General features: G+C 37.8%; 1 protein-coding gene and 1 long non-coding RNA gene across 4 annotated transcripts in view; one reads left to right on the top strand and one right to left on the bottom strand.

Annotated features, from left to right (window-relative positions):
- The window catches only part of LOC139777807 (uncharacterized), a 166,339-nt gene that overhangs the window by 19,848 nt on the left and 132,044 nt on the right, over window positions 1–14,447 (bottom strand). For all 3 annotated transcript variants that reach the window (XM_071715431.1, XM_071715433.1, XM_071715432.1), the window contains one exon: window positions 6–68. In XM_071715431.1, the coding sequence (XP_071571532.1) occupies window positions 6–68 (63 nt within the window). The remainder of the gene's footprint in view (window positions 1–5; window positions 69–14,447) is intronic.
- Window positions 13,672–14,326, top strand: LOC139777810 (uncharacterized). Its single transcript, XR_011719437.1, has 2 exons — window positions 13,672–14,003; window positions 14,090–14,326. It is a non-coding gene; the product is annotated as an uncharacterized lncRNA (long non-coding RNA).

The raw sequence follows: 14,447 nt of genomic DNA, 5'->3' as shown, positions 1-14,447 counted from the left end.
CTTACCGGCATAAGGGCCAGAGGGTGAATTGTTATCTTTGCTGCCCTTCCCATCTTTGCTACCGCTTCCTGCAACAGCAAAGAATAATTCGAAATTACAATGGGATACAAACTTATAAAAATACAAAATGTACAGAAAATGTGTATTTATATATGCATGTATACAGGGTGTCTGGTAATTACCATGCTGTATAAGAGCATATTCTACAATACGAATAAAATTCAAAATGCAGTATTTTCCATGTCGAATCGCTTCAGAGCATGCATCAATGCTCAAGGTCACCATTTTGAACATTTACAATAGTACTGTGTATTTAAGATAGTAAATTAAGGAAGTTTCTTAATTCTTTGTGTATTAATATACAATTTTCTTTGTTAAAATAAAATTTTTTCGTAACTGACCTTGATACATCATCGTATGCGTTTTAAAATAATCTCTATTAAAAGATAAATAAAAAAATATATCATTCCATTTAAAAAAAGTTGGTGACTTTGAAATATCCTTATCCCTCTGACCTATAAGTGCTGGTCTATAACCTTGCTTTAAAGGATATTTAAGTTCTAAACCGTAAGAAATTGACCAATCACAGTGGAATGTGAGGAGAATACTCGACTGTGATTGACATTTATCATAAAAATTGTCAATATTACAAATATTGCTAATCTAATACGCTTGTTATAAACATATTCAAGTGATCTGTTATTACACAGATTTAGCCATTATTTTTTTGACTATCAAAATGAGGTCTAAAAAAATAACACATCGATTTTCGTTACAATTCGATGAGCGAAATATGACTTCCTTGCCAGATGAGAAGGAAATCTCGGTCGTCTTCTTAAATGTGCCTGCCAATGGATGTATTGGCAAAGCGTCAAGTGACGTGGAAGACCGATTATTAGGAAAGCGAAAAGTATGACGCGATCGGTAGATACGGTCTTTCTCCCACCATTTAATAAATCGTAGAATCCGTCGTGTAACTCGGTCAGTCGGAAATGAAATTCACGAGGCACCGAAAGAAGTTCACATTTCCGGTGTCATTCGTCTTTCCTCGTCCAACGATCGATATCTAGCAGTTTCTGCAATCCTTTCGATTAATCGTTTTCATTTTAGAACGTGCCACGTAATCAACGATTCGGAAATAAACTGTTTAAGAACGTCCGCGAGCTATCTACGCCACTACGATCTTAATAACTCACAATTAAAGCGATTTGCTTTGTTTTCTACGATTATCTGCACGGCTATCGGTAATTCTGCAATTACACTCGTAACAATTGTAAAACAATGTTAATGTTTACGCTTTCATACCTCTTTCCGATGTAGACTTACACTTTTAAGTACATTTTCTCATTTCACTGATTTTACGTGTAAAACTTTTGCTATGTCGAAAGTACGTTTAATCCTTAGGGGGTCTAGCGGAATGTTTTGCAGATGCAAGTATAGGACAGTTTTCCAAGGACAGCAATTCAGGTGAGGGTTTTTTGTGCGATTTTTTAAATCAAAATTCAAGACACGGATTTATTGAAAGAGCGATAGAGAAGTGGCGAAACCCAGAGAAGGAAGAGGGTGAAGGAAGGGTAGGAAGAGGAGGAGGATATCTCGGAAAAAGAGACACGGCCCATACCTGGGGAATAAGGACACGAGTAGTAAACTGGTCGCAGAATGGATTGCCGTTCGGAGTATATCAGTTAGACGTATGTGTGTTGATCCGTCCTTAAGGAGCCTTAACCTACACCAGAAAGCGTGACCTTTTCAGGTTTTACCCGACCCTGTACCGACATTTCTCGTAACGTTGCCGAGTCGAGAGCGCCGAGTTCGTTGACCCCGCGTTTCTCAGCGATACCTTATTCACGTTCTGCACTTTGTTTGTTCATTACAGTTTCAGTTTTATTTAAAATCAAATTTCCAAAGGATTAATAAATGTAGCAAGAAAAGCCAGCTCGTAATACGTTTATTTAGTATCAAATAAAATATTTAAAATATTAAATTAAAAGAAATAATAAAAAATAGTGGTAGTACTAGGTACCATATCTAAAAGTGTTAATAAAATTGATCTTGAATGGAGACTTTTAATAGACACTTAGAAATTAGCATAATTCTCATGACAAAAGATAATTAACGAAAAACTATTGTAAAATTTGTGTATAAAATTGCTGTACAGGTGAATAAAAAGTATGATCGAAACGTTAGTTTAAACATACAGTACGCATTCTCCGTATAGAGCTTCATAGAGAGTATAATGTGAGAATAGCTCGCAGGAGAATTTTTATAGGAAAGCGTTTTTCTTCTTGTAATTACGTTTATTTATGTTAATTTGTACAATTAAATAAAAAACAAAAAATACAAATTTTCACAAAAGTAAACAATTTGCTACTACGAAAATACAGATCATTTTATGGTTGCAACCACGCTGTGCCAATATTTATGTCCTCTCGAGATTGGACTCGCCGAGATGTAATTTTGCTCACTGTATTTAGAACGAAACGTTTGAATCTCGGAGGTTTCGAGTCTTCGAACCGCAAAGGAATTAGAGATGTGTGTAAATCTGTCGTAGCGTTCAAGGTTGCGGTGTAGGTCGGTCTGACACACAATCACTGACAGTATTACGTAACACGAGGATGCTAGCAGATGAGTTCGTAATTAGATCTAATTATATTAATATGATATCGCTCCGATACGCCAAAACGCCAAAGCTTTAGCGTACAATATTGGCGTACAATATTGCACTTTATTGAAATTAATTTCTTTTCTTTACCAATTATTTAACGAGATATGTTTTGCAGCAGGAAACATTGGCCGCGTTCAGGAAACACAACTGTTGAGTGAGCGCTCATTATGATTGGTTCTTACACTTAGATCCGGAGAAGAACCAAAGGTAAGAACCAATCATATTAAAGAATCACTGACCGCTCACTCAACAGTTGTATTTCCTGAATGCGGCCATTGTTTGATAATTTCGCTATTGATTTTTATTGCATGGTACTTTCCGCCAAATTACGATCTAACAAATTGACAGTCGACATCTCTTTTCGCAAACTTTCGGTTGGCGACTCCCTTTTTTTGTGTCGCGCTAGTACATTATGCACTAGACGCTTGATTGGCCGAGCATGACGAGATAGTTCGCCGGCAACTTGTTGGAAGTACGGTATCAGCTGCAATTTTGCAAGGCTACCTCACTGGGGGTTGGAAATAGTGAGAGTGGTCGAGGACAATGACGCGTGTGCTCTCCAACGTTAGGCGTCCGGGGAAAAGGGGGTGTCAAGGGTAGTGGTGGTAGTAGCGGTGGTGGTGGTGGTGGTGGTGGTGGTGGTTGTTCACCCTCTGAATAAATCAATAAGTCCAGCCGATGCACGCGGTTCAATAGAACGCAATTGGAATACAAATTTCGAGTTGCTGGCTCATAAAAAATAATATTCTCTCTCTCTCTCTCTTTCTCTCTCTTTAACATGTTTCCATTCCGAAGCTAATTCCAAAAATCAAAATAACTATCACATTTTATCATCTATAGATAAAAGAAAATGCGATAACCTCAAGGATATTGGATGCTTTAAGACATATGAGACATTTTTTTTAAATTATAAAAATAATGTTAAGCTTACATACTCTTACGTTGCGCAGTTACGTTGGGAAAAATGGAGCGAAATGTTGAGAAAGGTAAAGCGTATACAAAAAAAATCACCTTTTAAAAGTTCGTCGAGGGAAGGATTGCGACTTGGACAATATGTGCTAGCGCGCGCGCGCCCAGACCCATTTCCGCAACATGTTGGGCCCAACTGACGTTCGAATAATTCCGGTAACTTATTTCACATTCTCTTTCTATCAGGATAAAATTTAATGCATGCAGCGATGATCAAAATAGGATGCATATGCGGAGCTACCGTGTCAAACGGAATTTTATGTAATCCTTTTAAGTACATGTGTAACCGCTCTCGCGACCGTGCATATCGATTCCAATGTATGTACGCTTTATGAATAAAATAGCGCGCTAGATCGCAATTTCCGGAGTCGCGAAGAGAAAACGCGCGCGCCTATATCGTCGTTATGTATATTTGATCCTGCTGAAAGATTGCGGACAAAAGACACGCCAATTTATAACGATGAGGACGCACGGTGAGGTCTCACTTCGCCTCGGAAGTGAGATCCGAGGCGAAACGACAGATTTAATTCGTAATCGTTCTTAATGACACTTTTCTCCGAGTCGAGCTCTATGGAGAGATCTATTATTATCGAGAATTAATTATTTCAACGATAAATCCGAAAGATAACAAAAAAATATACATCGAGACGTTTTAAAGTGTTCGGAATCGCTGTTCGATAAATTGCCGTTATGTCTCTTTAACGGAAAAGGATAAGGCTGTGGACGCGAATAATGAAATGGTTACTAAATATGGAAGGAAACATGTTTTTTTTTCTCCTAGTTACTCTTACGATAATGACATAACTGTATTTTGTACGGTGCGTGGTGATTGCGTGGTATCTGCGTATTATTCTGCGTCGGGAAAACGCGCCGAAGGCGCGCGGCGGAAAACGCACGATGGCGACTCACCCGATATCGCGGTCAAGTTGCGGCAGCTGTCGCGCGCGACGCGTGGGATGCCCTTAAAATTTGCTCTATTTATAGCTCGCACCACTATACGGCGGCGACGAACTGTTGAAAGTGAGGTCGTCATCGCGATGCGATCGGGATAGGGATATTCGTAAGGAGATACTCGTAACTGACGAACACACTGAACCGCACGAATACGTTGAAGAAACATCGAGAAACAAAGATTAACTCATTAAATCTTACGAGGCCCCTACGCGCTTTTCTGTTTAACTCTTTATTGAAGTGTCCATATATAGGACTACTTATTTCCTCGCAATTTCTCTATGTTTTTATGTATTTTATAATTTGTTTGTGTAATATATTTGGCATCGTTATGTTTTCAAGACTTGTATGTGTACATGAATAATATAAATATGTAATTATTTTTCCGTTTTGTAACCCTACTACTGATAATTTCTACTTTTATCTGTCACTTCTAAAATAAAATTTCATTATTAATTTGCAATTAGCAACTCGATCCAAAAACCCCCATATACTAAAATTCAATAAAATATGTATAAATGTTTAACAGTGTGCAATAAAGAGTTAAATCCTTGTAACTCGGGTGCTAATCAAAATTTTTAGACCGCAATTGGTATTTTAGCGTAAAAAGTGTTGCTCTTTCCGAAAACTAATAACAACTAATAAATAATTTCGTCTATTTTTTAAGTAGAATTTTTGTTACATTTTTGTCATTACTCAAATAATAATTATATCTATTTATTCTACTAAAAAAAGTAGACGAAATCATTTATTGGTTGAATATTTGTCAATAAAAAAGCATGAGTCATTTTGTTAATCTCCTAACCTTTGTATCTTCCTTTTCAGATATCTCATCCCATTGCCGATTAAATTTTCAAAAAAGGAGTAGCTCTTTTTATCCTTAAATACTAATTACGATTAAAAAATTGTGATTAGAAAAATTGTGTTATTGTGACTCGAGTTACGAGGATTTAAGACAGAAAAGCGTGTAAGACATTAAGCTTCTTAGGCTTAATGGGTTAAAAAATCCTATTGAAACTGGCGGAACATTTTGAAGTTTAGATATTTTTTTTAATATGGATGTCGAGGTACTGATAATTTACTAATAACGGGATAATTTTTAACAGTTAATCTTTCGGAACAATAATAATGAATAATAATAATAATAATAATAAAAATAGGAAATTCTTGGTTTTCTCTGTTTGACAGATTGAATTGGATTTTGTTTTTATTGTAATAATACTGTATTCATATATTGAAGTTTTGTTGCCTGATTAAGTATATTTCCCATAATAATTCTGATTTCGGTTAAAAAAAACGTACTATCTTCAGAACTCTATGTATACGTGGCATGTGAGTCGTGAGATCTGACAAGTATCCTAATTAAGCGGCATAAATGTATCTTTTATTTTCTCACAGGGATCACAATAACTTCTACTAAAAGCGTGTGTCCTTACACATGCACATACTTAAATATGCTAAATTAACTCATTCTCAAGATTAATTCGGGCTTTCTAATTAACGAACGTTAGCAACTTTTTCTCGCTATCATCACCTTCGCTTTTTCACATTAATGAACCGTAAATGCCGCACTTAAACGCATTGTTTCCAGTTGTTGGAATAAAAGTTGCGCTTCAGTTATTCTTCATTAAGTTATCAACTAAGACAAGTTAAATGCGAACGAAAGAGTTTGTTACAATTGTAAATGTGTAATGACGACCGGCTTTTCATCGTGAGAACGCGCTCTTTCCGAAGTAAAAGTCTCTTCCACTTCTTGCTAAGTTCTTATTATTGACGGTATGTACTACATTATAAATGGTGTTATAAATAATGTAACAGTCCGCTTGCGAGGCTAGCCGCGAGGTAATCTTACCGAGCCGAATTTCCCGACCATGTAATTGCATGTTGTAATTACGGCCGCACCACTTTCCAGTTCGAAAGTGAAGTGCATCTAGATAAAATCAAGTGAGTGGTGGTAAATTCATCCGACAATTAAGCCGTAAGCATTGATAATCGTTAATAATAGATCGCACAAATCGCGCTTTAATATTATTAAACTAAAAGCAAAATAAATATCTCAAGTATTTTGAATATTGGCCTGAAATACTACGGCGAAAAGGGAAATTCGGCAAGTTTCTTTTCTTGATTTATTTTCCGAGAATATGGCGTGTAAGAATTCCGATCTATGCGATGTGCAGGTTTGCGCATGGTTACATCGAGCTGACGTCGCTCGAACTCTCCTTATCTTTCGCGAACAAAGCAGAAACGAAGTGCAGAAACGAAGAGCCTTCTTTAACGGCTCTCGAGAGTTATTCACCTGCGACTGTGAAAACTGAGAGCTCATCATTCGCATGATTAACGGCACGCGCACCGATTGTATCTTCTCTAAAAAGATGAATGAGGGAGCTATGTGAAAGATCCGTCGCGTCATACTCGTCAATCGTGAGAAAAGAAGATAATTTTAAATTACACCGAAAAAGCGTGTGGAGCTTCCGAACAATGATTAAAAGAAGCGCATACGATAAAGGGTATTTTGCAATTACGACTAATGTAGATTAACTTTAATCTGGGTTTAACTTACTTTTTATCTTTTTCTAGTTCTAAGAATAAAAAAAGTAAGTTAAATTGAGCTTAAAGTTAAACTGCATTGATAGAAATGGACATACGACGATTAATCGTAAATCCGCGGAATTACGATTATTCATCGATTAATCATCGATAATCACATCTTCTTGCAAAACGACACGTATTTATCGCGCATCGTTCTCCAGATGGAGAAGAGTCGGCCGAGCTGAATTGACGAAATGCAAAGCCGAGAGAAATCGGTACGGCTTTAACGGTACGTCGTCGCGTCTCCGTCGCGTCGCGTCGGTTGGATCGGCCGACCGTCTATTTGTTTCGACGAAGGAGCGCGGGCTCTCCGTCGTCGAGCGCCTTCTTTAACGGCTCTCGAAGCGTTATCCACCTGCGACCGTGAAAACTGAGAGCTCATCGTTCGCATGACTAACGGCACGTGCAGCGATTGCCGTGTCTCACGCGAGCGCGAACGCGCCGCGTGAGGCGCGCCGCGCCGCGTCACGAAATTAATGGGACGGATGCGAGAGCGTCGGGCAGCGTCGACGAGCGTTAGACTTTCGACGGGGGAAAAAAAACGAGAACGACCTTGCTTCGCCTTTCTGAAAATCTAATCATCACTGATGTCCAAGACGAGATATTCCCGCAAACCAAGTGACGATATCCGAGTAACACAGACGGATAGGACGCGCGTCCTGGTTTTCGAGGAATTCTTCTCTTCGAAATATTCTCTCTAGCGTGAGAAAATTCTAAAACTCCTTTCTTCATTTCTCCAGGATGTCTATTCAAATCTAAGAAAATATTTTCCCATTTTCCTGACTTTTTACGCAACTTCATTCAACTTTCTCGATAAGAGTTTTTAAATGCAAACTTAGAGAAATTAAATTAACCCTTTAACTGCTTTGGACGAGAATACTCGCGACGATATTACATATTGCCCGTCAGACGCTTTGGAGTTAACTTGGGCCGCAAGTTTGTCAAGCAAATCTTCATAATTTGACTACAAATATGACCAAAAATCAAGATTGTTTAATGAACTAATGTTTTATTTTATATTAATATTTGAGGTAAGAGGAGAAGTGTAAAAGGAAAAAATGCATAAAGAAAAAATACTAATTTATTTAAATTGTTTTTCTGTATGATAAATTCCAAAGCATGGAACAAAACAAAGAGCAACATTACAATGTTTACGACTTGACTTCTGAGAGTCTGACGACGGGCGATATCGTCGTGCGAGTATTCTCGTCTAAAGCAGTGAATGGGCTAAATTTTGCTGAACTTCGTAATTCTTTTTCTTACTTGTACAATGGTAAAGAAAAAATTAATTAGTAGTGTTTTAAATAACAGATAACGTTATAATTAAATCCTTTTAACAGATTAGAAAAATTATAAAAAAATCCAAATAGAATTTCATAAATATTATGTAAAAACTTTAATAAAGTTACAAAAGTATTACACACACACAAAATGTTCATTTATTTATCTCCAGGAAATAAAAAAAATCAGAATCTATTATAAACATAAATGACATAAAGATGTCAGTATTTAAATAAGAACTATTTTTATAAACAAAACGAGATTTATGCAAAAATTTCAAGCATAACTTATGTAACACTTTAGTACGAAAAGAAAGTAGTACTTTGCTACTTGCAAAATAAAAACAAAATAGTCGAAGAGATAATTTTGGGAAATATTCTTTGAACTCTGACAAAATTCAACAAGTTAAAACAATAAGTCCTTAATTTTTCAGAAAAGACAGAAAAGATAATTCTCCGAGGATTCCAGATTGTCCCAGGATCTCCCAGGTAATAGCCAACTTTCTCTCGCGATCGTTAGATTTTTATTTCATTCTTATATAATATTTTGCATTTTTATCTAATACATGTCTTTTAAAGTAACCACTGCACATTATTACTTTGACTCGATCGCCAAACGTGTTCGCCACGATATATTCTCGTATCGGTCGAATGACGATGACGGCGCTTTAATTTATAAACTCGACATAACCTCAGCGATAAAACCGGTATCGAGGCACGTTGTTGCGGTAAATTGCACAGATTAGCGGTCCAATACGTGTGGCTTATCGCGTACGTCAAAATGTTATCCGCAGAATCGATCTGCGAACGGTCGCGGTAAGACCGTCACACTTAGGTAAACAATGACTTTTTTCCTTATACAGTCAAAAAAATTGAAAAAGAGAATAATCACTTTTTGTAGCTGTTAGACGTTTAAAAAAGTTCACGATATAGAGAGATGTTTTAGCTTCGTCGCGTGGATAATGTTAATGATTTTTGTGATCAATTAATGAAAATATATTGTATATACATGCATATTCCATTAATTAATATGTATCAGATACTGGATTTAATATAGAAACAGACATATTATTAAATTAATTTAATAATTAGATTAATTAAATTAAATCATTAAATACCGCGGACGATCTAATATCGTATCCACCATATTGTATTTGCCATTTTACTCGCAATAAACTGAAAAATATCTGTATCATGAACTTTTACAAAATTTTAATAATTTTTTATTTTTGACGTGCCCCAAATTGATTTCATCATTATGAATTTTTTAGCTTTAATGCCATATATTTTATTCAGAGAAAAAACCTTTAAGTTTGAATAAAGGGTTGAGAAATGAAGATTATCCGCGATCTTCCATGCATAATTCACAACTTACGTGCAGTTACCTCGATATTTTATGAAAATCTTAATCTTTACATATATGAAAAAATTCCTTTTGAGGACTAAAAGTTCTAAGAATAGATTTACTTTTGAATAATTTTAAAATAGAAAATAGAGAACATCTTTAACACATTACATACTATCATCACAACGTGGTAATTAATATACGCATATTAAACTTTTTTGCAATTTCCACCTCAAATTTCGCAAAAATATATAAAATAGAACATTTTAAATGGTAAAATTATATTTAGTGCAAAAAAAATCGATACAGTATGATTTCTTTTACGAATTTGATGAAAATTTACTTTCATTAAACTATGCTATATTTCACGCATTTTCTCTCACACTCTTGTACAACAAAGTGACATTTAGTATAAATAATTATCGTATCAAGAGATACGGTAGTGTCTCACGCCAAGTATACGCGCCAAGTATACGTGCAGCGCGAGACCACCCCGTGTATCTTTACGCGAGCCGGAGAGTTGTGAGTACCCAAAATTATCGGATCTCAATAACGGCTGAACCGATCAAGTTCCGAGTAGACTAAATCGACAGCTTGGATTTGAATTATATAGTAAAAGTGTTTTTATTTTTTCTCTACGTGCCCTATGAGCAGAGATATTGGGACCCAACGTTCGTATTTGGAAATTTTATAAAGAAAGAGATTTTCGAAAGACAGGTACTTCTCTTACATTGCCAAGAGGCCTGTTCTTTTTAACTGAGCTTCTTACACGGTTCATTTTTTCTGTTTTTCTCTCCATGGCAACGTGAAAAGAAAAAGAGGGAAGATAAGCCGCGCAAGAAGTTCAGCTAAAAAGAATAGGCCTAAGGTTTCAATTGACTGAATCGGTCAGATAATATCGTATAAAACGATCCATATAAATACAATTGTTCGTTTACAAAAGAGATATTTTCAGTCAGAGACTCCGCGTGTCAGGGACGTTTCCGCGCAGCAAAAGTAGTGATTTACGTTCAGTACTTGCACAACTCCTTCGAAAATGTGGATCTGGGAATGCTTTTGAACGTGCGAATTTAATGCAGCGATAATGGTGCTTGCATACAAGTACATCTGCTCTATTCAGTCAACTGCTAATTGGAAAACCGTCAGCGTATTCCGTCGATGGCGACGCTTCGAAACGATGCATTTGCTCGGTGCTTCTCGAATCTTTCATTAACTCACCCTAAAAGCATAAATTTTTCAAGACGGCAATATAATTTTGTATTGCAGTGCCGCTTATAGGAGCAATACTCGGCCGGTCGATATTTTTCGTTATGATGAAAGAAGCGGAAAACTGTCGAGAAAATGAAACGGGAGAGACGAGGATAAGGAGGAGACGAGTAATATCGCGCGAGTAATATCGCCCGTCAAGGAACTGTCCTTTCTCGATAAAACAAAATATGACTACGGTAAAGTAGGGATATTAACGACAAGAAGGAGGTACAAGGACGATTAAAAATATCCGTGAATAAATTCTGACTCGGTTAGATGATTCCGTTAAACGGTTGACAGAGGAATTCTTTGACTGTCCAACAATTCGCACTGATTCACGTTGAATTCTGAAAAATTCTGGGTTTTTCACGAAATGTCGAAGAGGTCGGTTCTGTGCGGACGACCGAGACGCGTATCTTCCGACTCTCGAGGTCGCAGTCGTCGCCGCTGTCGTCGTCGAGGTCGGTGAATGCTCGACCGTGATGGAGGCGCATACCGTTCCCGGGTGCAGGGGTAGCATTCGCCCCGCCGCGCCGCCCGCGGGGTTGGTAGACGGACCAGCAGACGGGAGTAACGATTGCCACCACTACCTCTCCCTGACGAGAGGGATGCTCGCGCCCCCGCCGAGCCTCGTTCACCTACCAACATCCACCACCTACTAACCGATCGGAAAACATCCCCCTTTCAGTCATTCCCTGCAGAAGCTGCAGAAGGCGCCTATAATTTCATAATAGTTTCATAATGAGGCGTGTGACCGAAATTATGGTTACACTTGCCGAAATTCTTAGAGATATTAATTGAAACAATTATTCTGGCGCTACAACACATGATTGGATGAAAGCACACATTTTTTGCAAAATATACTGAAAATAGATTCTTTTCCCAAACAAAAATATTAAAGAATTTCGATAGTTATTTTGTCAACTATCGTGAATAATATATCTCATTCTCGTCCTTTTTTAATCCTTGACATTATCAATTTTACACTGAAGATGATCTAATAACAGACCGAAACGTATGTTATATGTAGTTTTAGTTTTATTATATAAATACAATGTGTCAACGTTAACACTCAGTTGCAGCTCTATGCTCCATATTTTCTTTAGTTGATTTATTAATCGTTTAAGCGTTTGATATTTAATCTCATTTGTCTTTGCAGAGTTTGATAAACGATTTTCCTTCAAACAGAGCGATCTTCTTGGAAATTATAATTTTTGTAGCACAAATTAAACTAATTATGTCATTTTTAAATCATTTTTCTGTAAATTGTGCGAGAAGAAGAGGTGGCATTTCGAAGATACCGCTAAATCCCAAATGTTAAGATAAACTTTATACTTTACAGAACTTGAAATTGTAAACTTGAAAGATCAATATTGGAATGAGTGAGCAAGTTTGAAAATTTTTGGACGCAGTGCTCCTTTTTCGAATTTGCAGTTTGCAAGATTGCAAGATCACTCCTCAACAATATTTAGCTCGCCTGTGTCATCCGCCTTAAATTGGACTTCCGCGTCCTTGACTGCGAATTCGCGCGATATCATTCACCGAAGGACCGGATGGCTGTACGTGCGAATCGAGCACGTACAAATCACGCTTTCGACATGCACGCATACGCCAAACTTATCGATAAGTACGGTCATTCTCGTGTTGGGATTATACTCACGCAGCAAATCAATAAGGCCAAATCACCTTACCGGGAAAATCCAATATTCGCGCAAAAAGATCAATATATCAGCAACAATTGCCTTAATCGAGTGAATCTCACTTTAATCCTCTCTCGAACGTGTCCGGAAAATGTCCTTCAATGTTCTCGAAGCTTTTGTGAAAAGTCGACGAGTAACTTATCATTAACTTTCTTCAGAAAGCTAATAATCGCTCGTGGAAACAATAATAAGCGCAGTGAAAATATAAGTGTAACGCTTTTATCTATGTTTATATTTTTGCGACGTTGAACGAAGAAAGTTCTATGTTTTTTATTTCGATTCGAAACCTGTTTTAATGAGTAAACAGCCAATGAATAAATTAATATTTATCCATCCAAGATTTTTATTGGGTAAATATTGGCGAGAAAATTCACGCATGAGGGAAATAGCTGGGAGTAATAAATAATTTCGTCGAGTTATCAGAACGACAGACAGGAGCAGCGACTCCCGTCGAAAAAGAGCGCGGCACAATGTCGTGAATGGATTAAATCGCACGTTATCGCTAACGGTTATTTATAGAGTGCGGTGTCGATACGCCGTGAGCGCGAGGAAAAGAAGTCCCTTGCCGTCGCGTCCATCCGAACGAGTAGAAAGATGCAAAAACAATGAAATACAAGTCCGCTGCAAAATAAAGCGCTAGTAGAAGTTGACCGAAGAAGTGAGAACTTTCGCTGTCTTCGGTGCACTCTTGAAACTAGCGCATATCTCTCCTCTCTTTCTCAACCACTCATAATTCAAAAAGCACACATTAGCGTCTCAGGTTTATACAGATATACACTCTGCGTATTTCTATCAAATTAAAAGAATAATGGAAGCAGGGTTGTTCCAGAATTAGGACCGATTTCGGGGCATCCGGATTTTAGATTTTTAAATGACTGCATCTATCGTATCAGACTCTCTCTTATTTTCCCTCCCCCTCTCGTAATTCCGTGTAGTGCTTTTCTCCAAGTCCGAAGTTCGACTTGCGCGAGAGCCTGAAAATTTGACGAGGTGTATAGACGAGCCGCGCGCTGGCGCACAGGCGGCCGAATCGGCGGACGCGGAAACATTCGCGGATGAACCTTCCGTCGGACGAATCAATAACGGGAACCCTCGGGTGTGAAGGAGACACCTCCGGAGCGGCGGCGGCGGCGGCGGCGGCAGCGGACCCGCTCACTCGCTCGCTGCGCGCGCGGGGATGTCCCACGCACAATGTGGCGTACCTTGGCGTACCTTCTGCGCGCACCCCGCGTTTGTTCACCCGCTCCAACACGACGGTAAGTTTCGTTTTGGGCGCAGGTAGCTACGGGACCCGCGAGTTTCTTTTGGTGTATTTCTAGCATTTGTTTTTCTTGTACACCAGTAACTGTACCAGTCGAGCGACTGCATTAAGCTGTGTCACATGATGCGCGCATTCGTGCCGGTGAAAAGTCATGTAGACGTGATCGATAATGACAAAGATTTGATCTTTGATGCTCCTCCGGAAAAAGGAACGAGGTCGTCAGGATGAACACAAAATATTGCACAGAAAATTATAAAATATAACTGAAAAGAGCACCTATACATTATAAAACTTGAATATATGATACTTATGAAAGTTAATATTTGTGTATAAATATTTTATATATGCATGTTTAGCATCTATGCATAGAAATTTATTATATTAATTTTCGAGGGAAGAGACTGAAATTGAGGGAAGCTCTGAGATTGAAACTCTTTTA

Source organism: Temnothorax nylanderi, unplaced genomic scaffold (assembly GCF_030848795.1).
Source record: "Temnothorax nylanderi isolate EJ_2023f unplaced genomic scaffold, tnyl_v1.0 TNYL_tig0164_pilon, whole genome shotgun sequence".
Classification (NCBI taxonomy): Eukaryota; Metazoa; Arthropoda; class Insecta; order Hymenoptera; family Formicidae; genus Temnothorax; species Temnothorax nylanderi.
Note: the sequence above shows the minus strand (reverse complement) of the source record. Positions and strands in the feature narration are given on the sequence as shown.